The sequence below is a fragment of the Brachycentrus maculatus genome, unplaced genomic scaffold, assembly GCF_059751285.1.
Source record: "Brachycentrus maculatus isolate JH-2025_06_01 unplaced genomic scaffold, ASM5975128v1 h1tg000099l, whole genome shotgun sequence".
Lineage (NCBI taxonomy): Eukaryota > Metazoa > Arthropoda > Insecta > Trichoptera > Brachycentridae > Brachycentrus > Brachycentrus maculatus.
In genome coordinates this window covers 245,265-273,000 of record NW_028280853.1, presented here as the reverse complement: position 1 = coordinate 273,000, position 27,736 = coordinate 245,265, and the positions used below count along the sequence as shown (strand labels likewise).

Below are 27,736 nucleotides of genomic sequence, written 5' to 3'. Positions count from 1 at the left end.
CTTTTTTATTAAATTTGATAATTATACAGATTTTCATTAATTTTTATAGATGAATAAGAATATAGATGTCAGGGTATTTACAGGACTTTCGACCTATCGTAATCTGATTTTAGTGATCACCTTATACACGTGTTACATTCACCAATCTACCAATGATTGACAATTACACTATATAAATTTCGGAAGATGTATTTATTCTTCAATTTTGAAATTGACACCTTCTTTTGCAATTAGTTCTCCGAAAAGGAAGAAGAATAAAACTTTAAATTTATATTTATTCACATGGTGCAATTAAACATAACAATAAAACCATTAAATGAAATTCATTCACATTATTCAAGTAAACATAAGAATATAACTTTTAAATGATATTCATTCAGATGGCTCAAATAAACATAAAAAAACTCTAAAATGATATTCATTCACATGGTTTAAAAAACATAAGAATAAAACTACTCAATCACATGGTGCAAATAAACATAATAATGAAACTCTAAAATGGTTCACATGGTTAAAAAAAACATAAGAATAAAACTATTCATTCACATGGTGCAAATAAACATAGTAATAAAACTCTAAAACAATATTTATTCGCATGGTTCAATTAAACATAAGATAATATTCTATTCAACTTTAAAATGATATTCATTCATATGGTTCAAATAAACATAAGATGATATTCTACTCAAGATAATATTCTATCCTACTATAATATATAATGATATTCATTCACATGGTTCAAATAAACATAAGATGATATTCTACTCAACATAAAATCTCTAAAATAATATTCATTAACATGGTTCGAATAAACAAAAGATGATATTCTACTCAAGATGATATTCTATTCTACACTAAAATGATATTCATTCACATGGTGCAAATAAACATTTTTTCCGTTGCAATTTTTCTAAAGTCGTTAAGCAACCGCTTGACCTGATCACAGACCATTAAATTGGATATGTATCATTATAGCTGGTGTCTTTTTTCACCAAAACCATTCATGCTTGAAATAAGTTTGTTTACAGTCATACATAACGCCTTTTTGCTCACACCGCCTCATGTAAACAGATTTTTTCTCAATACACATCTACCATTGACCCTGGCTGTGATTTTTTTCCCTCCATTTCCGAGGCGGGAATTACAAAACCGGCCATTTGATCAATGTCCGCCTAGTTGACTTGTGACTTGCCCAATAAGTAACGAGTTGTAGTATTGAGGGGGCTATGCAAAACGGGCGGTATGATTTTGTCACGTTTTTGAGGTTTTGACTGAACATTCTCCAGCGGGACCTTATGAAATTGGGTGCTATTGAGAGATCAAATTCTACACAGTTATACAGAGCGTAACTCTATTTATTTTTTTATTAAATTAAACTAGGCGAAAAATAAATGATGGATTAATCTGTAATCTAATTGATTAAATACAAAAAAAAAACAAGAAAAACGGGATTTAACATGCATTATATCCTTAATTAAGTATTATTCATTCAAACAGACCCTTATCCGCACCCGATGGTGCATAGGGCACTGCATCATATAAACGCAGTGTTATCTTGATTATTAACACGTGAAATAAAGGTGATCAGCCCTCTGCTTCAGGTATCAGTCCAGGGTAATATTGAATAAATATTAGAGTGAAAAATCACTTTTATTTATTTGATACCTCCTGGGAATCGGACTCGGGACCTCCAGTAAGGTAGCCAAACGTGCTGAACACTACACGGTGCACCACTGCGTGCGTGTAAGGGTTAGAAAAATATCATCTTTGTACCCATAATATACATTTAAAAAAATTAATCGAAACAATATTTCTTCACCCAAAATATGATTGAATACGAATTTAAAACAGAAAACAATTTATTTGCGTACATTTTTCCTTCAATGAAAAACCCCATGAGTGCATTAACGGCTAACTAGACAACAAGGGTTTTTTTAATGTTTACACATTTAAAATAGACCATTATTAAATATCAGGTGACTTTTGAAATCAACAAATTTGTCAAGCATTATCTGTGATTGTCTGTGTCCTAATATTGTGGAAAATATTATGCAAAAATTTAGTTTTGTATTTGCCAATCGTCAGTATCACCACAGGCTCCCTAATATATAGTATGTACAAACCTATTGGCCAATTAGTATGTCGAATTTCAAAAATCTACTTTTCTTTTTACGGTAGCAATAAATATATTATTATTAAATGTGTTTTAGTATTGCACCATTGTAACTTGTGGGTAAATAGCAAGCAGTTGCTGCCATTTCTTAATTTTTTTGGGTGATTGTTTATTTTCAATATTGAGTTATTTAAAAACTTTAAAGTTGGTAGTTTAAAATAGTTTGATTAATAATAATAAGTCAATTTTATTTGCTTCGAATTTTTATTTTGACGAATCAATTAAATATTTTATTTAACATCGTATGCAATCTGTTCTCCAAAATTAAAAAAAATATGAGCGTAATCTAGGCTTTTAAAGAGACTTTTTTTTTTAGATGGGAATTGCATTTATTTTTTACCTTGCTTATTATGTACAAGGTTTATAGATCATTTAGTGGATTTTTGTTTCTTCTAGCTAATTAAATATGTTTTTATTTGAATCTGTGTTGGGAACAGGAGGGATCATCTAGTGTGGGTCAAATAGGAGCTTCTCTGCATTTGCTCATTGCTGGGAGGAAACCACGTAAAACTCCTCAGGAGAAGGTGGACTGTTGACTGTCATCAGCAGACCTTCCGTTCCACTAGAATCTTAAAAATCTCTTAAAGAGACTGAGAGAGGATACCTTAACAAATTTTGTTTTGGTATGACTTTATTTATCATTTAAAGATTTATTTTTTTCCCTAAGTGAAGGTGAATTGTTCATAAATAATGTCAAATGCAAGCTTACTTTATTAAGCGTATTCAAAATAATATCAATATATAATTAAGTACCAGAAATCTAAAAAATGTAAATTCATTCTTTATGTCAGAACAATTATATAAAATCACGGTTTTCCCCTGCCTTGTTATGTTCATAAAATCAACATCACACACACACACACATACACACACAAGCACACACACACACACACACACACACACACACACACACACACACACACACACACACACACACACACACACACACACACACACACACACACACACACACACACACACAAACATTCATTCATTCATTTGCTAGATCTGCACTAAATATTTTATACTAATCTTTATGTTTCTGTGGTTAACTATAATCGGCTTGTTTAATGTTTGTCTTTTAATTGTTTTGTTTTGCATATGTTGCTGTTGTAAACCCAAATAAAACAAAATTAAATAAAAATTGTCAAGCTCTCACTCTCCCACCAGTCAAATGATGTCGATAATAATTAAACCCGATCACTGGTCAAATAAAATAAATGTGTAAAAGACTATATAGTTGTTATTTTATTATTATATATAAAATGCAATTCTCTCTGTAAGCCCACGAGCTTAGTCTCTTTATTGGAGAGAACAGCGTAATTAATTTTATGATTGTTAAAAATAGAAATGTCTAGCAAATGAATTAAACTTTATAAAAATAATTGTTACTATATTAAATAAATAGTAAATAATAAATAAAAAAATATAAAAAGAACTGTCAAGAAATGTGAGTGCATTTTTTTTAAAATAAAAGATGAATATAAATAAATACACAAAAAATTATTTTGTATTTATCGGAAATTAAATGCCCGTTTCAACACCTGTATTGGGCCTATCAAATTTATTTCTTAAACTACTAAAATATAACATTTTTTACCGACGTACCTTCTGGGCCTTGCAAAGCTTATGTTCAAATAAGCGTTAAATTAATATACGCGTAAGAAGCGGAAAAAATGATCATTTTTCCGAATCATGTTGATTTCTCCACACCCAAGGTGAAAATAATATTAAACTAGTTATTTTTTACGCAACTGGGTGCCTGATAACATTAACACGTGCTGTTCAAACACAATTTTAGTTTCTATATTTAGTTTTGTAAGAAATCGGCGACAAAAAATACAAATTGTAGCAATTCGTTCGACATGTGGGTTCTTATCGGTTCGACTCGCTTTCGAAAAATACCCGTTTTTTGTTGAAATAATCAAAATGTTTACAGTATTATACACTATACAAATGCTGTAATTCAGTTTTATTTCCATACTTAAATATCAATCAATAAGTGTGAGTAATGGATAAGTGCAAAATAAAACGATCAAAATTACTACAAAACTACAAACGAACAAGCATCATGAATGTGGAAAAGACGAATATTGTTAGTTTTGCACATTAAACAAATGCTGTATTTTAGTTTTAGAACCATACTTAAATTTCGCGTTTAGGTATGGTGTATAGATTTGGCGTTTAATTTGTAGAACTCCATTTTAACTTATATATTAAATGTTAAAATCCGTCACTGATTTTTTAATTCTGCTAATTAGTAGACCCAAAAAGTAAGGGTTTGATTTTAACATTTAATATGTAAATTAAAATTTACTTAACCAATAAGATGGATGAATGTGGAAGAGGTGAAAATTGTTTGCAAAGACAGATTGGTGTGGCGGTCTATTCTCTCTGCCTACCCCTTAGTTAGATAGTTAATTAATGTTTTTGGATGTTTACGAAATAATTGATTACTAATAATAGTATCAAATCGAAAATTATTTATAAAACGTTTTAAATTACAAAATACAATTTCAATAACAATTCCAAAATTTATCTGTTTGAAATTTACCGTCGAAAATATTTTTTAAATGTATTTTTTTTAACTTCATGTAAAAAAATGTACATTAGTGGGCTTATCGCTATGCTTTGGTTATTTTATGTGTACTTTTGTGTATATAGTGACTTATTTTATTCAGAACACATTTAAATAAGTGGTTCTATGAATGATATTCATATTTGTTTCTTTTTGTTTCAGTCTTTAGATGGATTCGCGTTATCAGTAGCGGCAGATGGAAGGTTTCTGTACATCTCCGAAACTGTATCTATTTACTTAGGATTATCACAGGTAAGCAACTTTTCAAGATTAAAAAAAAAATGTCAACATATTTAGCAGTACGCCACTGGTGGTAGGTACTCGCGCCTAACCTATTTCTAGCTTGATCAAAATGGCCACTATCAACAAAATGTCTTCTTCGTTTGTTTTCTTCCCGAATATTCTCCCCCGATAGCTTTCACTGCACGCCCGCTAGATGTCGGACTAGGTTTTACCAAACTACGTGACGTCAATACAAAATGGCGGCTCGTCCACATATATTGGAAGACACATTGGCTAGTGACCTGTGTGCGGTGACAATTGACACTCCGGCCTGCTACGATAGACACGTTAATGATATTATCGCAGGTGTAATATTTGGTTTCAGGCTATCACGTACGTAATATATAATATCAAGTTTCCTATCATTTGCCGTTATTCAAAGTTACGCTCAATCATTATGGCCTAATTTACGTTAAATCGCGACTTAATTTTCTTTAAACCCTCATAACATTTAACGTAATTGAATTTTTTACTTAAAATACAATTTTCACATTGAAAAAATATTTTTTTTAAATAATAATAAATGGTATTAAAAAGAACAGAGTTATTGAAAGGTAATTATGAAAAGGTTTTTTCAATTTATTATTCTAAAAAAAGGAAAATTCCGATTTTTTTATCGTACGCAGAGATATGACCAGCTACTAGCGCTGCCGTTCGCGTTCTGAATTCGAACGTTTAAGGTGGTTTGAGATCTCAGCCTTAAATAATCTACGTTTTACAAATCTTATATATCGGGAAAAAACACAAAAAATACCATTTTTATTTTTTTAAGCTCCTTACCTTTCAATAATTCTTTTCTTTTCAAAACCATACAATTATTTCGAAGAATAACTTATTTTTTCAATGCAAAAACGATGTTATAAGAAAAAAAAAACATTTACGTAAAATGTTACCTAGATTTAGAAAAAATAAATTGCGATTTAACGAACACTTGGACTGAAAGCGTCTCTTCTTTCACTTTTGTAAACAGTTTCTATATTTTTGCTGTGACTGAAAAAAATCCGCCATCTTGTAGTTAGATAAAAGAGAGCGTTGCCTAATTAAATTTTGAAAGGCTTAATATTTAAAAACCGGAATAGCTCAATATTTCATTTCGTACCTACCTGAAGACATTTTCTCCTCTTCGGTTGGCAAATTTCATTTTTCTCGAAAAAATCCCGGCAAGTGACGTCACTCAAGATGGCGCACGCGGGAAACATGCTGGTCACGTGTTTCTCTCCTCCCCGCGGATTAGCCCCCTCCCCCCTCTCGACGCACGCCCCTGGAGCGCGAGCGTAGGTACCGCAACCTCTAGCGCATCACGTACGCCCATGGTTTGTTTAGTAACAAGTGTATGAAGGCGGTAAAGTGTGAATGAACTGTTGTGAAGCAATAATATTGGATATTAACCTAATAAAATGCTCGAAGGAAATTTAGAAATCACACCCATATAATATCATAAAAATACCATGATTTTATTACGAACGATTTCTTTGTATCAAGATTTTTTTTTATTGATATCTCAACAAAGATTATGAAGAATATGAAAGTGTGGGCATTTACAAATCTAATGGCCTGTCATAGGCTGGTTTAAGTGATCACGTTATACACGTGTACCATTCATCAGTCTACCCATGATTGACAATAACAATGGAATTAAGTATGTACTTTTCATAAGAAGCCCTTACTGAATTATCCCATTTCAATTTCGGAATCTGCAAGATGTGTTCAAAAAATCAATTTTTTGAATCCAAAAACCGAGTTAAGTAAATATTTCTCCATAAGAATTACTAGCTTAATTATCCCATTTTCAAATTTGGAATCTGCAATATATGTTTCAAAAATCGAATTGTCCAAAAACCAAATTGAGTAAGTACTTTTACAATAGTCCGTACTCAATAATCCCATTTTCAATTTTGGAATCTGCAAGATGTGTTCCAAAAATCGAATTGTATCTAAAAACCGAAATAAGTAAGTACTTCTTCAAAAGAAGCCCTTACTCAATTTTATTCAATTTTGGAATCCGCGAGATGTGTTCCAAAAATCGAATAGTCGAATCTAAAAATCGAGTCCAGTAAATACTTCTTTACTAAATTATGCCATTTTCAATTTTGGAATCAGTAAGGTGTGTTCCAAAAATCGAATAAATCGAACAATTACTGTCGAATCCAAAAACCGAATTAAGTAAGTACTTCTTCAAAAGAAGTCCTTACTTAATTTGGTACTCAGATTCTTAGAACACGATAGTAATTCAATTTCGGAGTGGTCGTCTTTTATTTTTTCTTCAGAGCCCGATTGGACGATTCAAAGCGTTCCTTTTGCGCGGGGAACGGTTGGATTCCCGCCTCGAAAATGCCGGGAAATTGAAACCGATGGCGCTCGTGCAAACTCGCGCAGTTAGCACGAGCGCCGTCGCCTCTTGTAATGTGCATGTAGGCGGGTAGGTAGGTGGGCAGGGTAGGTGGGTAGGTACTCTCGGTAATCTGGCCGCTCTCGTCAGCCATCAACCTGGTGCATAACGACATAAGTTCCCGTTCCCAAACTTGGAATTACGTGAGAACGGCGAAGCGTTCTTGGCAAGTTTTCCCGCGCGCGCGATCGTCTCACGGTTAAAATTCATACGGCGGGGTGTACGCGGCGGTTCGCGTGCACGCCATTCATCTCTTATAACCAATTTCATATTCTTATTAGACATCAAATATTTCTTATATTTCGTCAGCCTCCGTAGTAGGCTTAGCTTTCGTACTGTAGAAGTACTTACTTAACTCGGTTTTTGGATTCGACGATAATAGTTCCAATTATTTGATTTTTGGAACACATCTTACTGATTCCAAAATTGAAAATGGGATAATTCAGTTAAGAAGCACTTTTTTAACTCGGTTTTTAGATTCATGATTTTTTGTTTTTTGACTTCATGGATTCACACGAAGTCAAAAAAGAAAAGATTTTCTGACATATTTTTATTTTTTTAATGGCTAGGGTGTTTAGTTACCATGCCAAATACGGAAGTCGAAGAAGAATATTGAAGTCTGGGCATTTACGGGGCTGACGACCGTCAAAGGCTGGTTTAATGATCCCACACGTGTAACATTCACCAATTCTACCCATTATTGACAACCACACAACTCAAATTCATGGAAACTCTATATATATATATAAGAACCAATTTAGAAACCTTGTTCTTGAATCACTAGAACTTCACTAGAGACATCTATTGGTGAGATGTAAAGAAGCTTTTCTTCTTCTTCGTCTTTGATGAGATGTCAAAAAATAATGTGAAAATAACTCCTGTAATTGGAGATAATCCAGATTTTGTGAACAAGTATTTGGACACACTCAAAATGTTGTTAATAGAATTCAATTATTTAGTCATCATAAACTTTCTCACATTTTTTTCAATATTTCTTATGATAAATGGACTCAACCTTCTCGTATACCTAATACTAGGTATTTTTTCTTTAAAGTTACTACACGAAAAAAGGCTTGATAAATTTTCCACGGGCAAATAGAGGCTTAAATCCTATTTTCCCACCAAGAAAAGCCAGCTGCCAGAACTATTAACGTCCTTTATTCGAAAATGCTCAGTTCAAACTTTGAGCGAATTTTATGAGGAGTTTAAATAGCAATTTGTTTAAGTACCTGCCTTGAGAAGCTATTAAATAATGCTCTAGGATTTATAACAATTTATGACTTGTAAGTTGGAGGGATTTTCAAAGATTTTCCGAAAAATATTGACTTTAATTTATCGAACGCCGAGTACGGGGAAGGTTTTGAAAATTTATGAATCAGATCGACATGCTATGAATATTTTATGATTTTTGTATGTGTAATTTTTTAGTCACAATAATTAATTAATAGAGTATCAATTGGCGTATTATTATTATATATTTTTTTGACATCTCATCAAAGTTGTTGTAAATGTTGTAAATAAATTATCTGGTCAAATTATAAGCTTAAATCATAAAAATGAAAATGGTATTTTCTGGCGTTTCTTATGTGTGTGATTATAATACAGGATTTGGACCTCACATACTAATATAAGAGTTTCTGCTTAGTAAAAAGCTTCTTTACATCTCACCAATAGATGTCTCTAGTGAAGTTCTAGTGATTCAAGAACAAGGTTTCTAAATTGGTTCATATATAAAGAGCTTCCATGAATTTGAGTAGTGTGGTTGTCAGTAATGGGTAGAATTGGTGAATGTTACTCGTGTGTAAAGTGATCGCTTAAACCAGCCGATGACGGTCGTCAGCCCCGTAAATGCCCAGACTTCCATATTCTTCTTCATCTTTGATGAGATGTCAAAAAATAATTTGAAAATAACTCCTGTAATTGGAGATTTTGTGAACAAGTATTTGGACACACTCAAATTGTTGTAATTGGCGTATTGTTAAAAACTAAATATTTTAATATAAAATGTTTTAATAAACACAAAAAAAACATGTTTATTCATATCTAAGTAATAAATCTCAATTGACTTAAATTATTTGTTAATGAATGAATTTATCATAAATCAGACGAAAATAGTTTAAACTCATTTGAACAACTTAGAAATTCATCTAATAAAGACATTATAAAATTATTTTTGTAACTTATACCATAAATGTAAGTTATTTTTTAATGTTTAAATATATCGCTCACTCCTTTCAAAAACGTCATAAATCAAAAAACTTGATTTTTCAGTAGAACGTTTTTAAAGTTTTGAAATATAATACAATGTAATAAAAATAAATATCAAGCCACTTACTGAACTTTTTACTGTGTAACAGATCTTTTTAGGTAAAACCTGGAGGTTTTTTCTCCATTTGAAAATATTTAGTTTATTTTTTTTTTAAATTAAAAAATAACTTTTCTTCAAAATGCAAAAACAACACTTTCTGCCCTGTAGCGGGTAAATATTGAGTTAAAAATATGCCGCTTTTGCTGGAATATAGTACATTTTTTGGGCATTCCGAAAATATGCACAACTGAAAATTGACGATTTTTGATTTATGACGTTCTTGAAAGGAGTGAGCGATATGTGAGCACATAAAATACATTGATGATAAAAGTATCTCCTAAAACTAAGCATCAATCGTTATAGAATGAATTATAATAAAAATGTTAATAAATAACTGGTCAAATAGAAGTATCCAAATAAATATAATATATAGGTACATATTTTAAGTTCTCTATCCTATAAAATACTACACTTATGTGTGAACAAAATCTGAATCAATCTCAACTTTATTCAGCAGAAAAAAGATTTTCTTTCTTAATATTATCGATAATACGTACTTATCTCGCAAGGGTTGCTTTATTTCCATTCGGACATTTATATGTTTCTGATTTCAGTGCACAATTAACTTAATTTACTATATCTTTGAATATTTGCATGAAGTCTGTTCATAATTAACATTTATATACATTTCTAGTTTATATGGAATTCCTGTTTTCCATAATAATCTTATAAGGGTGCTTTAAAATATCCCATGTGTCGTAAATATTTTTATGTATTCAAATTAGGCGCATCAAGATTCCCGAGGCATTCTGTTATTTGTGCTGGTACATTATTCTGGTAGGTGTGGAGTCACCTGCCTTTGATGTAGTTATCCAATTTGTTCTCTACCTACGAACAAGCTTTAGGGGTCTCTCATGTTGGCACTCTATTATACACAAAGGAAGAGAGAGGGTTTCTTCGAGACACTTGTTTAAATTGAACTAACTCTGTATCTTAAATAATTCCGAATTAACAGCAGTTTGAGTGTGTCCAAATATTTTATTTTTATTTTTATTTAATATGGTAACAAAAGTATTTATTTAAATTTTAATTTATTTTTTAAACATTCCTACTTACAATCTTAAAAATAAAACGCAGTTCTCTCCAACAAGGAGACTGAGCTTTTGTGCTTGGAGAGGGACTTATTTATACTTATTATTAATGTTGGTTGGTTGTACAATTTATTTTTACTAAAACAAAATTTTAAAAAAAAGTGTTTGTTTCTTTTCTTAGATTAAAATCTTTAAAATTCTTTAAATTTATTTTTACTTGTTCACTAATCTGGATTATCTCCAATTATAAGAGTTATTAATCATATTATTTTTTTACTTCCAAACAAAGATGGAGAAGAATCTGGAACTCTGGGCATTTATTGGGCTTACGACCGTCATAGGCTAGTATAAGTGATCACTTTACACACGTATAACATTCACCAATTCTACCCATGATTGACAACCACGCTAATCAAATTCTTAGAAGTTTTAAATATACTATCAAATTTCGAAACATTGTACTTGAATAGCTTCAGAATTTCACTACAGACATCTATTGGAAGAAGTTTATGAAGAAGTTTTTTTTTTAGTAGAAACTCTTTCATTTGCATGTGAGGTCCGAATCCTGGTGTGTAAATTGATTACTTAAACCAGCCTATGACGGTCCTAACCCCCTTAAATGCTTAGACTTCCATATTCTTTATCATCGTTGTTGAGATGTTAAAAAAGAATTTGGAAAATAAGTTAGGAGTTGTAACAATCGGAGGGTATGTATGAGGAGATGCATGAACGTGGAAGAGGCGAAGAATGTTTGCAAGGACAGAGTGGTGTGGCGCTCTATTCTCTCTGCCTACCCCTGCGGGGAAGCGGCGTGATGGTTAGTTAGTTAGTTAGTTTTTGGAAAATAAGTTAAACTACACTTGAAATTACTGAAAAATAATCATCATTAGAAAAACAACATTACAATACAGGGATAAAACTTTATTCTATGCATTTTCACTCACAGGTTCACACAAGCGAGATCCATTCGTTAAAATGATTCCATTCTAGCATACTTTGATCAAGTCAATAATGAATATTCATTTCAAAATATAATCGATTTAAATAACTACAATCGATTACTGTGTAATCATTCACAACTAACCTACCCGAATGGAAGGCAAATAAAACGCAAACGCATTACTATTTATCTCTCAAAACATCAGAACAATCTGACTAACAAAGGTCCGCCATTGTTAAATTTTAATGTATTCAAATTTATACTAGATAATGTGTACACACATACATGCCTTGTATATAATAGTTATCCGTCAATGGTTGAGTTCCAGCACCTAGATATAAACAGCATGATTCATTTTATCACAATTTGTAACCCTCTTTCATTGCAAAATTTTGAAAATTACCTTTAAAATTATAAATAAAATCCTTTAAAATTATAAATAATTAAACCCTTATCCGCACCCTAATAATGCATAGGGCACTGCTTCATATAAACACAGCCCTTTGCTTCAGGTACCAGTCCAGGGTTATATTAAATAAATATTACAGTGAAAAAATCACATATATTTATTTGACCCCCCCTGGGAATCGAACCCGGGACCTCCAGAATGGTAGCCGAGCGTGCTGACCATTACACTACAGAGGCGGACAAAAATAAATTTTAACAATAGAATAAATTATAACAAATTATAAAAATAATAGGGTTTTCACAATAATTGTTACTACTTTCTTACAGCCTTCAATTTGCAGTATTTGATAAACAAAATATAAACATATGACAATGTCGTTTTCAAAGGTTATTAATGGAGGTGGGTTGATATATATTACAGTACATATTAATAAAGCGGAATAAGTTTAAAATATCATTATATCGCATTATTGTACGTTTTGATAATTCAGAAAGAATTTTGCATAAAAATCGGAATAATATTGCATTAATAATCACCAAGATCCCACTGTATATTGTTCGACATTTATGTGTATTGTAGGTACAAAAAAACTAAGCGGTGTAAGTATTCAAAATCTTAAAGTGATGAACATACAAGAGTGAATGAGGTGATCACTCAAGCCAGCCAAAGGTCTTAATGCTTAATGATTTTCATATTTCCATCCTACAAAATTACAGCAATAATTGATAATAAATCTTTTCACAAAGTAATATTAATGTTAGTGTAGCATTGTGGTCTCATGGTTAGTGTCGCGGACTCTTGAGTTTATTTGTTTCGGTTCGTACCCTCTATACTACAATTTGATACCTATTTCTAATAATGAGCCGCTTAGGCTCACAGAAATAGTATGAAATTGAAGTATTTTTGTAAATAATAAAAACACAAATATTTCTCTATTAAAAAAATTTACACATCTCAACTCACAAAAAATTGTGGGAATATTTATCCATTTAAATTATTTTTCATTGTAAAAACCTCTTTTTTTTAAATCTATTGCGACAAAGACAATTTAATAATAAGAGTGTCTGAAAATTATGCTGTATGCATCAAAATATGTGCCACGATAAATTTTAGAAATATATATAATTATTAAATATTTTTCTTTTTTTTTAATTAAAAATAAATATAATATTGTGAGGAGGACATTTTTGTTCTCATTGTATTACAAACCATCCTGTATACAGTGTCAATTTATCCATACACAAGTGTGTGAGGGTATACAGGTACTATACAGTGTACAGTTGAATTACTGTACTGTTGGCTGCTTGCTGCTAGCTGCTCGCGTGGGCGGAAAGCCCCGCCCTCGGTTTATTAGGCCGCCTACTGTTTAGGTAACAGGAAAGCGGTAATTAGAGGGCGGTTCTGTGATACAGATACCGTGGAGATAGAATAAGCAATTGACGCGTTGAAAGCTAATTCAGTTGATTATGATAAATTATATATTATTTATTTTTATTTTTAAAAACATATGTAATTTATAATTAAAATTACACTATAAATATTTTATGATAACCTAATTAATAATGTCTACCGGTTTCGAAGCTAACCGTTTCTTTATCGAGACTGATTATTACTAATTTAATTATACTATAGTTTAGGTTCTCCTTATTATCAGTATAATCTGTCTTGATAAAGAAGCGGTTAGCTTCGAAACCGGTAGACATTTTCATTAAGTTATAATAAAATATTTATAGTAATTTTAAAACAAAGTTACTTTAATTGTAAAATGGAAAATCACAAAGTTAGATACCAAATATAAATTATATTATGTAATTTAGTTACAGAAATGTTAAAATTTAATTCATTTGCTAGGCATTTCTACTTTTAATATATCGTGGGTATACTGGCAAAAAAAGTTACTCTAAAATCCCTGTTTGAATAATCCCTGTTATTTAAAGCTTTTAGCCTGTATAAAATACTCGCTATTAAACTTAATGTTGAATTTACTTTTAAAACCACATAAATATGACATTTCAAACTACTCAGTGTATTTTGCCAGTTTGTAGAACGTTGAAAACTTAATAATATGCATCATTAAGTCAAAATTGTATATTTTCGAGTAAACGTTTTTTGCCAGTACGCCCACGATATTTTAATACTAGTTACGCTTTTTCTCTCCAATGAAGAGACTAAGCTCTTGTGCTTGGAGAGAGACTTACACCCACTGTTCATTGTTTATACTTATGAATGATGTAATATTTTTTTTCCTTTGTTTAATTTATTTTGTGTACTTTTTATTTTATTTACATGTATAAAAGACATTCACAATCTATTAGAATCTATTAGAATTATAATATCTTCTTTTTTTACATTTGTAGGAAGGTTTTTGGAATATTTGGTTCCCAAATGTTTAATTTTATTTTATTGTATTGCATTTGATTACTGCAATGTTATGAGAGATGTCTATATCAATAAAACGTTGTTTTTTATATAAGTTTTAATTGTTTAATGCCACTTTTCCTTAAAATATATTGTGACACGTGTTCTGATGCATTCAGCATCATAAGGTGTTTGAAAATGATGTGAAATACATTGTGGTATTTACCAAGTTAAACTGAATTTAAAAATAATAACGCTTTTTAAAATATTTTTTAAATGATATATTTTCTTTTTCTCTAAAAAATGTGTAAATTCAATTCGTTTTTTAAATATGCGGGATTTTTAAAAATAATTACCGTGTTTATTTGTGTTGTATGCAGGCGCCTGTATGCGCAATGCACCAGGATGGACTATGCGCATCACTGTATTTTAATGTCATACGACAGGGGCCATAGATAACACATGACTTCAGCCAATGGGAGCACTCAAATTCAAATAAGGAACACAGAACGGACGAAGCTCCATTTAAACGTTTGCATACGTCACTTATTATAATTATTCAAATTAGCGCTTGAGTGCATAGGCACCGATTTATGTAGCTGTATTTTAATTTATCTTTGTAAATTAAAATGCGTAAAATATGTATTTTAACTATCAAAATCTTCTAGTACACAACCATGATACACGATTTACCCACGACGAAGGTTTGATAGTCCCAAGAATTAACATTAAATATGGGAGTCGAACACTTCAATATATCGTTCCAAACATTTTCAATTTGTTGCCGACGGAGGTTAGAGGTCAAAATAAAATATGGAACAAAGGCAAAACAAAGGAATAGGTAAATGATCAAGAGTTAATTCAATGAATATTGTAAAATAGTTTATATTTATATTTTTTCTCTCTTTTTTGTGTATATATATTAGGTTAAAATGGATAAATACAATAAAAAACGTATGTAAAAAGAACTCCACCGACAAGACACACAAGGTGGCTTGGTGGGTCTCTACAAAAAATATATTTTTAAATATGTTTGTAATTGTTATTTTAAACAACTGTAAACAATTAATGTAAATAAATTGACAAATATACTGTTGAATACATAATAAAATTATTTTGTATATTTAAAGCATTTTTTACGTCTCAACGTAGATTTAAAAGAATATGGAAGTCTGGATATATATGCAGGGCTTAAAATCTATCATAAGCTGGTTAAAGTGATTTACATACGTATAACATTCGCCATTCTATCTATGATTGACAGCCATACTACTCAACTACCCTTATTGAAAAGATACATGCATTTATTGGTTCGAAATGAATCTGATAATAGAAATTTGATTTTGATATTATTTTGTATAATTCAAAATTGTACGTGGAGAGAGAAATAAAAAGTCAAACGTATTATATAACAAAAAAAATCTATGGTAAATGCAGCCTAGGAAGGGAATGGATATTCTTTCTTGAATGTTTTTCGCAGATACTTTGTGGCACATTTTATTAACTTTATAAAATGATACAACTTTGTTTTAACTACTTTTTTATTATTAGTACACTTTAACCTACCGGTTTCGACAAGATCCTTGTCATCATCAGATTGATGATGATGACGAGGTCCTGATGATGACAAGGTTCTTGTCGAAACCGGTAGGTTCAAGTGTACTAATAATAAAAAAGGTTTTAATAAAGTTGTTTAATTTTATAAAATTTACTTGTGTTTTTTAATTTTAGTCATCAAGTAATAAGCAATAACGTAAAATATATTTAAAATAAGTTTACTTGATGATTTAAACCTACCAATGACAGGTGAATTTACTGTTGGCCTGTAAACATCCAGACTCCATATTTCCATTTCAATAACTCCTTCATCACTCTTCAAATATCAATCAAAATCATAAACTTTCTTCTAAAACCTCAATTTTACTCTATATATATATATTCACGTAAAAATATTTAAATAAATGGTAAAAGAACAAAACAAAATGTTAGTGTTCGCTTTATGAGAAGAGGCTTAATAGCCGCAGTGACGTCAGAATATTAAACACCAATAAAATATGAACGCAGCCAAACAAAGGCAGGAAGTCGGTTCTTATTAAAACATTAAGCGTTTGTCGTCACCAGGAAGACGATGATAAAATCGGAGCTCCAAGATGGTGATTTGAGGCAAGAGCTCACCATCACGTACAGAGGCCACGCTTTCGGCATCCAAATACACAAATTATCCTCTCGAATGTGGGAACCGAGCCTCCTCAATCATGACACTTTGAGCTAGCACATGCAGTATGATGCAATTACTCTAATATGCTACCCTGATTGAATAGGAATTTCTTTTGATTTGCAGTCGTCAAATTTCACCTACAGCTTGCGAAGGCCGAAAACTTACTCAAACCCTTTAACATTAAGGGACGGTTCTATTAAGTTCTGTTTTACCAAACTTCCGAAAGCTTTGATAGACTTTAGTCATTACAAATCAAAACTTACTATTACGTGTATTATAAATTGATTTTGCAGTAAAACGTATAACATAGGAGACATTATGAAAAGGCTATGATTTTTTTTATTTTCAATTGTATAAACCTTTAACCGAAAAAAGGTTTGTAGATTTCAGCTTATCTTCAGAGACTTAAATGTATGACACACTTTTTATATGGATTCTAATAAAATACATTAGTTTTGTAGTGTAGAGATTTCTGCATTTATCCCTCACACTGGAGATTTTGGGATCGATTCCTGAGGGGTGGAAATAATCATGTGATTTTCATTCTAACGTTTATTTGATAAAACTATGAACTGTTATCTGAAGCGCACTAATTAGCATCTTGGCCTTATGTTTATAACGAACAATATAATACAGCGCCAATTCAGTGCCTTATGCACCATTTGGTGCGAATAAGGGTGAAAATAAAAGATAAACAGAAATATTTCATTTCAATACTGTTTTCAGGCCTGTATAATCGTCTTGTGTTTGATTATTGGAATCACGGTGTAGTAAAGAAGAGATCAAACTTATATCTCCGTGTCCACGACTCCAACAACAAAACCACAAATCAAATCAAGTGTCTTTAGTTAATGCATATTTCTATATCTTTCAAAGCATTATCGAAACCTATAACAATTTCGCAGTCATTTAAAGCTACAGTACTGTTTTTACGAAGGACGGCATAATAATACAGAAGTCACATAAAATATTGTGACCATTTTGTCCGCCTCCGTAGTGTAATGGTCAGCACGCTCGGCTACCGTTCTGGAGGTCCCGGGTTCGATTCCCAAGGGGGGTAAAATAAATATAAGTAAATTTTTCACTGTAATATTTATTCAATATTACCATGGACTGGTACCTGAAGCGGAGGGCTGATCACCTTTCCTTCATGTGTAAAACGATCATGATAACACTGCGTTTATTAGACACAGTGCCTTATGCACCATGGGGGTGCGGATAAGGGTTTTAATAATAATAAAAAAATAATAAAAATAAAGTGTTATGTTTAATTTGTGTTAAAGAAGAAAATATCTGAGGTAAAACCTATTTTTACGTATGGTAAAACCATTGGTACTTTCTTTAAAATATTATTACCCCTAGGCAAAACTCGCTTCGTTGATAAACCTCCCCGCGTTCCAGGGCTTAAATAAAAAAATGTGTGTATGCATTAAACTTGTCGGGATTCTCTTTGATTCTCTTCCATTCGGTGTGTACCACATACTACGTTCTGTGTATACCTACCCTATTCAAATGGATACATGGAAAAAATCAATTCCTCTGCGTACACCGACCGCCACTACTTCTGTCTGAAACGTGAGGTGAAAGTTTATGAGCGCCAGCTTTCTTGTACCCACCTTAGATAAAAATGAAGCGGTATTCGTAGACGCTTCTGAATAAAGAAAATATTTTAGAACCGATTTGATTTTTGTCGTTTGCGCAAATGCGTTTACAAACGACTGGTTTATCTTTCCGTTTATGCGTTTGTGTTTTTCTTTTCAGCGTTATTTCGTAAGTATTTCAGAACTTCATATTTCATATTTACTTCATATTTACAACGCTGAAAACGATTGAGATCCTTTTACTCGCTATTGTTATACCATGGAATTATACGCAATATTAATGATCAACCAGTATAAGTCATTCATATCCTCAAGCTTTATTATTTGTACAACTCATGTTTTAGCCAAGTTGACATTTTCAATTGCAGAAAATCTGTGTTTAAAAGTCAAATGGTAAGCATATTGTCCTCTCAGGATCTTTAAAAACTATGCTTCACTGCATTGTATGTATGTTCCTACTAGAATCAACATCACATTCATACACACACCTTCTCATACACTTCACACATGCATATTTTCTCTCATAAATACGTGTTCATTTGCTAGATCTATACTAAATATTTTGTACTAATCTTTATGTTCCTGTGGTCAACTATAATTGGCTTGTTAATGTTTATTCTTTTAATTTTTTGTTTTACATATTTTGCTGTTTTTAACCCAAATTTTAAAAAAATACATTAAAACAATATTAAAATATTAAATTGTTTTATAAATTCAGAACACATTTCGGCAATGAACGTTATTTTCTAGATTATAAGCATGTTTTTTATCCTATTATTTTGCTGTACCTACCGCGCATTGAAAAGAACGAAAATATAATGCACATATTTATAATATGTGTAATTGCAGAATCCTTCTGAAACAATGAAAATATTATACGTAGATTTCAATGCTATCAGTATATAACTTTAGGAGATTTAAGATGTAGAACAAACGAACATTTACGTGCTTATTATTCAGCGTTCACTATGCGTAATACCACTTAAAAGCAGAACTTTGTATTACACAAAGTGAACGATGAATGATAAGGAGAGTGTTATATTACATGCTTTTAATAAACGAATATGCATCAAATTGCTAATCTTAACATATTTGTATATTTGTATTAAATTCGATTTATCTAAATGGGTGCAGTTATAATATAATAACATATTGCTCACTCCTTTCAAGAACGTCATAAATAAAAATCGACAATTTTCAGTTGCGCATGTTTTCGGAATGCCTAGAAAATGTACTATATCCCAGCAAAAGCGGCATATTTTTAGCATAATATTTACCCGCTACAGGGCAGAAAGTGTTGTTTTTGCATTTTGAAGAAAAGGTATTGTTTAATTATTTTTTTAAATAAACTAAATATTTTACAAATAGAGAAAAAACCTTCAGGTTTTACCTAAAAAGATCTGTTGCACAGTAAAAAGTTCAGTAAGTGGCTTGATATTTATTTTTAATACATTGTATTATATTTTTAAACTTTAAAACGTTCCTTGAAAGATCAAGTTTTTTTATTTATGACGTTCTTGAAAGGAGTGAGCGATATCTAAATGGGCGCAGTTATAATAAAATAACATATGGACACATAGTTTTGCTCTTTATTTTTACTATGATACTAAACATACTTTACTGTGATATTAAACAGTACCTTATAGTATAATTAATACAAACATGTTATGGTTAGTAATTTGATGTTTGAAGAAATCATTGATTCATTAGTGCTGAGCAAAGCTTCATTTGTTTTAAATGAAAAACACGTCTCCGGTATAAATTATTCTCAGTCCTAGATGCATACATTTACAACGCCATTAAACATAATAATATCACTCTGATCAGTTCGACATATGCTTTATTGTTTCACACCTATCTGAGGGCGTTTTAATCGATTATGTACCAGGAGTGCAGATGAGGTATGAAGTAAAAACGCCATCGCCAGTCTCAGAGGCGAGTGGCGACAGTCGATCACGCGCCTCATACGTGACCTGGCAAACGCTGTCAGCTGTCACTATTATTTCATAATCCTCGCCCCGAAGGCAGTCGGACTATGGCTACTGAACAATGACACCTTTACGTGAAGATAATTGCATTAAAACGTTCGCAAATCGGATGACGATTATTTGTACCGTCCGATCGATGAGTTACGTAATGAAGCTTCAATCAAAGGTTATTTGTACATTTTGACATCTCAATAATTGTAGATGAAGAAGAAGATGGAAGACTCGTCAGAATTGGTGAATGCTGCAAGTGTGTAAAATGATCACTTAACTAGTCTATGACCGGTCATATGCCCTATATTTGAGATACTTGAGTGTTTCTCTCTCTCTATTTCTAAATACATTATTCTCGTCATTTATATCACCATTCGAACAGCTATCATATATTGTTTTGCCGCACATTTATTTGAGAGATATCAATTCGAGTGCACTAAGTCTACTTCCATCCTTCTTTTGCCAACTCCGTGCTTCACTTACATCCATCAGGGTTGGAGCTAGAAGCCAGTTAAGCTTTTGCTTCATAGTGCTATTTTCAATAATTGATTTCAGTGCTGCATTCACTTTGTTCCCAGCATTCATTCACTCTTTTCATTATCTTTATCAATCTTCCCTTCTCTATAAAACGTGGTTTCCATATTTACAAAATCAATGTAATTTGTCCTCGTTCTAATTGAAGGACACTGGCGAAGTACTCAAATAAATTAACATTATTGAATAGTTTTTGACATGTCGCTCACTCCTTTCAATAACGGTCGTTTTTCAAGTTTAAGAATATAATAAAATGTATTAAAATAAATATCAAGCCACTTATTGAACTATTAACTGTGCCACAGATCTTTTTAGGCAAAACTTGAATGTTTTTTCTCTATTTCAAAAATATTTAGTATATTTAAAAAAAATTATTAAACAATACCTTTTCTTCAAAATGCAAAAACAACACTTTCTGCCCTGTAGTGGGTAAATATTATGTTAAAAATATGCTGCTTTGCTGGGATATAGTAGGTTTTCTGGGCGTTCCGAAAACATGCACAGCTGAAAATTGACGATTTTTGATATATGGCGTTGTTGAAAGGAGTGAGCGATGTATAAGATTTCATTTTTATAATTTTTGTGCCTTTGACGGCTAAATGTTAGGCATTTTTACGTTAAACGTTAAATTACAAGGAAGCCGTATAGGTACATTGCACAAAAAAGTCCTTGCTTTGAGGTTTTCTTCATACAAGAACATTCATACCACATATTGTAATGTCATAATTTACTTCCTATTGATTGACCTTCTAAGCATCTATAAGAATTATTAATACGAATTTGAAAAATTAATTCAACTAATTTAAATACCTTGGTATTGCATAAGTATTTTGTAGGTAGAAATGGTTTTTTTTTATTTATTTAAATTAAATTTGATAACAATCTGTGGATAGATTTTAGGTACCAAAAAGTGATTGTTGAATCAATGGATGAAACCCTTTAATTTCATAAATTGATTCGGCAGTCACTTTGTGGTAATATCTACCTATTTTACATCCAACTTTTATTTGATAAATACTACTTTTGGAATGTGAAACAGTCTTTGCCAACAGGAACATACATACCAATGCTCCGGATAATTTCAGGATTATCGATTATACCGCGCAACAATCGGTAAAAATGTGTAATCAAATACACATTCCTTCTAACCCCCTCTAATAACTAATCACTAACAAATATATTTCCATTAAGTAGTTTTCAGTTCATTCACGTTTCGATTTTTATCGTAAAAAAACATTATTCTTTCAGTGCGTCTTCGTCAGATCTAAAATTAGACGAACGATTATTTTCCATTAGATTTCAGATTATCGCTCTAATATATTCAATGAACGTTCTCTGCATATCGTTGTGAGTGAAGAAAGCAGTCGTCAGATTACTAAAAGTCGATAATGAAAGGTGATGAATGAACTCTACGGGCAACAGCTAATGTTCCCGGAAAATTATTACGTGATGCTATTTTTTGCACATAGGCTACCTCATTTTATATAACCGCTTCTCTGACAGGAATACTAATGCGTAATTCTCACTGGACATTTCAGCCACTTAAAATTTCAACTGCCATGAAAAGTATTAAGAGATTTAGTGCCTCATTGTTTTAATATTTGTGTATTTATATATATATATATATATATATATATATATATATATATATATATATATATATATATATATATATATATATATATATATATATATATATACATATGTCCCCCATTTAGTGTGGGTATGTCCAATTTTTTTTAAAGAAAGATTTAAATTGGAAACAAATATTCTAAAGAATGTATGCACTTAAAAAAATTGATGAGGTAATAGGACATGAATATCAGATTTGAGTTAGGCTTATTTAGAAAATATAACATGGCGAATGAGACAAATATGTGAGCTATGTGACAAATCTTGATTGATATAAGATATTTTGTCTATCCATTGCGTATATTGTATTGTTTTAAGGGATCAACCTTATTAATTTAAAATTAATTTGACACATCCTCAATCATTTTTAAGACATATAGTAGTCATACAGGAGAAAGTGACCAACTAACAAAACGTAAAATGTTCAGGAGGGCCATTTAAGTCAATTTTGCTTGGCAAGAAAATAAACATCAATGCAGTTAGTCATTTTTAACAAGTCAATATATTATACTTCCAAGTTTAAAATCTTTTGGGATTTTTTCAGGGCAATATTATGCTAGTAAGATATCAAATAGTCAATTATTACGTTTTTGTAAAAAATGCACTTGGTCACTTCCTCCTGTAGGACTACAATATAAACTAAATATGCTATAAATCCTTGTACATATAGGAAAGGATAATTTTTTAAGGCAACTTATAAATATGAAACCCTATATACAACCTGTATAACAAGGTTGAACAATAATATAACCTACGTTTATCTTACATATTTTTGGTTAATTATTCTTGAAGAGTAGCAAGTCTAATTAACAAACCGTCTGCTTTCCGCAGGTGGAGATGACTGGTAGCAGTATATTCGACTACATCCATCAGGCTGACCATGCTGAGGTGGCTGAGCACCTCGGGCTCTCATTGGTGGGCACGGGCGCGGGGAGCGGTGGAGGGGGAGGGGGCTCCGGTGGGGGGGTCAACTCGCCCTCCAGCGCCCCCGACGAGGACGGAGCACCCAACACGGGCACCAACAACCCTGACGGTAAATATCAATCACACAATAATCTATGAAAAAAAAATACTATTTTATAAAAATATTAACAATATTTTCACTTTGTCCGCCTCCGTTGTGTAATGGTCAGCATGCTTGGCTACCGTTCTGGAGGTCCTGGGTTCGATTCCCAAGGGGGGTGAAATAAATACTGACTAATTTTTTCACTGAAATATTTATTCAATATTACCCTGGGCTAGTTGGTGCCTGAAGCGGAGGGTTGATCACCTCTCATTCATGTGTAAACGATCAAGATAACACTGCGTTTATATGACGCAGTGCCCTATGCACCATTGGGGTGCGGATAAGGGTTTTAAAAAAAACAATATTTACAAAAAAATTCGTGTTCAAATACTTGCTCACAAGTCAGGATTATCTCCAGTTAAGAGTTATTTAAATGGTAAAAGAAAAACACTTGTGTTTTAGCACTTTAGGCGTTCCGAAAACACGCACAACTGAAAATTGACGATTTTTGATATATGACATTGTTGAAAGGTGTGAGCGATATGTCAAAACATATGGACTATTTTTTAGACCTGTTATTAAAGACGATATTATCTAAAAAAAATACTCAAATCATTCATCGCTACTGTAACGCTTCAAATCAAGACAAGATTTTTTTCAAAGAGGTTGTGGTATGATCGGTTTAAATTTAATTCACGAGGTTTTTTCGGTTTGTCGTTCAATTTACACCAAAAAAACTTGCTAGTGGATTATGGAAACAAAAGTATCATTTTAGATTTTGTCGAACCGAGTTATAGAATTAATGAATCTTATGCATTGGATTATTCCCTCGATCGATTCGGTTACAGTTTTTACCGTCATTCTCGCTTGGGCGGTCACTCACTATTTCCTAATTCGTATAGACGTTCAAATGCTGAAAATATATTTGGAAATAAAAAAAAAAATCAATATAAAATAATGCACATTTCACGAGTGATTGACAGTTGACAAGTTTTTATAATGATTATGATAATAACAATAATAATAAATTTGGAAAATTTATATGAAGCTATTTTCTCTTTTCATTTTTAATCTAAGTAATCATCAGTTTTATTATTTATTTTTTTATTAAACCTTATCCGCACCCGAATGGTACATAGGGCACTGTGTCATATAAACGCAGTGTTATCTTGATCGTTTTTACACATGAAGGAAAGGTGATCAGCCCTCCGCTTCAGGTACCAGTCCATGGTAATATTGAATAAATATTACAGTGAAAAAATCACTTATATTTATTTTACCCCCCTCGGGAATCGAACCCGGGACCTCCAGAACGGTAGCCAAGCGTGCTGACCATTACACTACGGAGGCGGACAAATTATTATTAGATTATTAAAAAAATATTTTTAAAAAAATCCGTAGCAAAATCATGTAAAAAAATCGTACTTTGGTAAAAGTTTCTGCATTTTTTTCTATTTTATTCTTTGTTACCGATAGCTTGGCACTCGAAGTTGCAAAATTTATGTAATCTGTACAGAATAATGAGTAAAAATCCACTTGGATAACCTTTTTTCGATTAATAAAATAAAAAATATGGTACAAGTTTATTTGTTCAAAATTAATTGTATGTACAGAATACATGTACATTGGCAAATCATCGCCACAAAAATATCTTCTAGCTAGCAAAGAACAGACTTAGTAGTCGATTTTTGTATTTTATACGGCTGTCAAAAGTTAGTGGCTAGATAAATGTAAAAATATAAGAAAAAATAAGATATAAAGTAGTATGAACGATTAAAGTAATGAAAGAATGTAAAGTTAGTTAAGGAGTTGAGAAGGGATGGGTAGAGGATTTAAAAATATAAGAATGATAGGATGTAAATTTACAAAATGGTTTAGAATAAGTGTTTTTTTGCGTAGAGAGAAAATTCATTGCGTCTGTCAGACAGCATAAATGAAAAGAAATTGCTGAAGAATTTAGTAAAAGTAAGAATGAATCGTGTTTTCTTCCGAGAAGAGAACGTAGTTTAAATATTTTAAATTGCCTATTAATTTAAATAATTCCTTCGTTACTTCTCCCCGAGCCATGGGAACCGAATGTTCGGTAAATCACCGTGATTTTCCCATGATTTGGTTTTCACTTAAATTATACAGAGTTGACGCTGCGTAAACTTCACGGACAATGAAACTCACATTAACGTACCTGCGGGGCCGTGATGTCCAGAAGGCCCGAGCGCATCTTAGCCACGCTTTGGTGACAGTGATTTGGGCTTTATCGTCATCACCTTGGTACAAATATTCAATACCGAGGTCTAATTTAACGACAGATGCCCCATTTCACAAATCAACTCCTTACTGATACTACATATCGTCACTTACTTAAGTATTGTATTAGATGAGGAATGCAGTTGACGAAAATTTGATGAGGCGATAGGGCATACAGATCTATCAGGTTTAGTGGTGTCTAATTTAGAAAATATGACAAGACGAATAAGACAAACAAATTAACTATGTGACAAATCTTGATTGATATAAGATATTGAATCCATTGTATTTATTGTATTTTATTGTTTTTAGGGAACAACCTCATAAATTTATTTTGTACTATACACATTATTATTTTTAATACACATAAACTGAATATGCTATAAATCCTTGTACAAAATAGGCAAGGAGAATTTTCTAAGCCAGCTAGTAAATTTTGAAAAAAAGGTCTATTTTAATAGTGCCACAACAAAATATTACATTTTTATACTATGAATATACACCCACACATATTTATATATATATATATATATATATATATATATATATATATATATATATATATATATATATATATATATATATATATATATATATATATATATATATATATAAACATATATGTATATTGACGAGATTTGTTTTAATACTACTGTTAACGCAAATAAAAACTCAGTTACCCTGAAAAAAACGTAAATTGCGTTCTATAGATATTTATCTATGAAAGAAAAAAAGTATCTAAATTGTTTGTCTGTGGAATCAAACATTTCGACATTATTCAAATCTCGAGTCGAAAATTGAAACCAGAACAAAAAGATGAAGAAAAAAATAGAAACGGTATTCACAGTTGTACGAGCGAGCGCAGAACAATGCTCGAGCTTATCTATGGAAGTCACGAAGTACATTTGAGACTCCCGCAGTAAAACGTGGTATCTATGGATGACCTCTGCTTTAATTTGTGATACACAAAATAATTAATTACCAGTAAAATTGGATACCCTTTTTGGGTGACTTGGTCGCTTTTTGTATCATTTTTCGTCGCATTGTTACTGACGAGTCAGGAATGTTGGCGAGCTGAACTGACGGGTGATGCGTTCACTATTCACTCGTATCACATCTGGCCATGATGAGGCATTTCCAACAGAATTCACTTAACACGGTCGCTGACAAAAAACCTATAGAAGGAAATTCACTTCTCTCAAATTTGGACACAATAATAAATTATTGTCACTTTTTTGAACTGTTGTACAGCGTTGATTGTTTTGTTTTTAGGGAAAAAACCGTAAAATTCAAATATCGTACACAATCGGATTATTATTTACGCTCAAAATACTTATATTTCTCTGAGATACCAAATAATGTAGCATAATATTATTTTAAGATATAACAGTAACTCACTTTTAATCGGTTATGGTTGCAATGTGATATGCACCATTGATTAGGTACTTTTCTTTTTAAAAAACATCGATAATTTTAATTAATAGTCGAAGAAATCTTTTGTACATTTTTATAAAATATTTTTTATAACATATTGCATACTCGTGTATATATGTATTTGTCCCTCTCCATAGTGTAATGGTCAGCACGCTTGGCTACCGTTTTGGAGGTACCGGGTTCGATTCCCAGGGGGGAGGGTGAAAATAAATATTATTTATTTAACAATCTAATATTTATTCAATACTACTCTGAGCTGGTCCTTGAAGCGCAGGAGTAATCACCTTGCCTTCATGTAAGTATAGATTAAGATAAAACTGCGTCAATACAATGCAGTGCCCTGTGCACCATCGGATGCGGATAATTGTTTAAATAATATTTATGTATTTAAGCTGTTTAGATATACCCTGTGTCCTATAAAAAACAATATGTTTTGTTGAAAATATACGAATCTACCGGAGAACTGCTCTTTTAGTGTAAATTTAAAACCATGAAAAAATAATACAAAAATAATATAATAGCAATACTTTGGATCAATGCAGGCTATGCATTTAATTAAT

The 27,736-nt window shown here is 31.6% G+C and overlaps 1 protein-coding gene across 5 annotated transcripts in view; it reads left to right on the top strand.

Moving 5' to 3' along the window:
• trh (PAS domain-containing protein trachealess) overlaps positions 1-27,736 on the top strand; it is a 395,076-nt gene that overhangs the window by 343,288 nt on the left and 24,052 nt on the right. For all 5 annotated transcript variants that reach the window (XM_088258584.1, XM_088258582.1, XM_088258583.1 and 2 more), the window contains 2 exons: positions 4,914-5,003; positions 23,324-23,525. In XM_088258584.1, the coding sequence (XP_088114710.1) occupies positions 4,914-5,003; positions 23,324-23,525 (292 nt within the window). The remainder of the gene's footprint in view (positions 1-4,913; positions 5,004-23,323; positions 23,526-27,736) is intronic.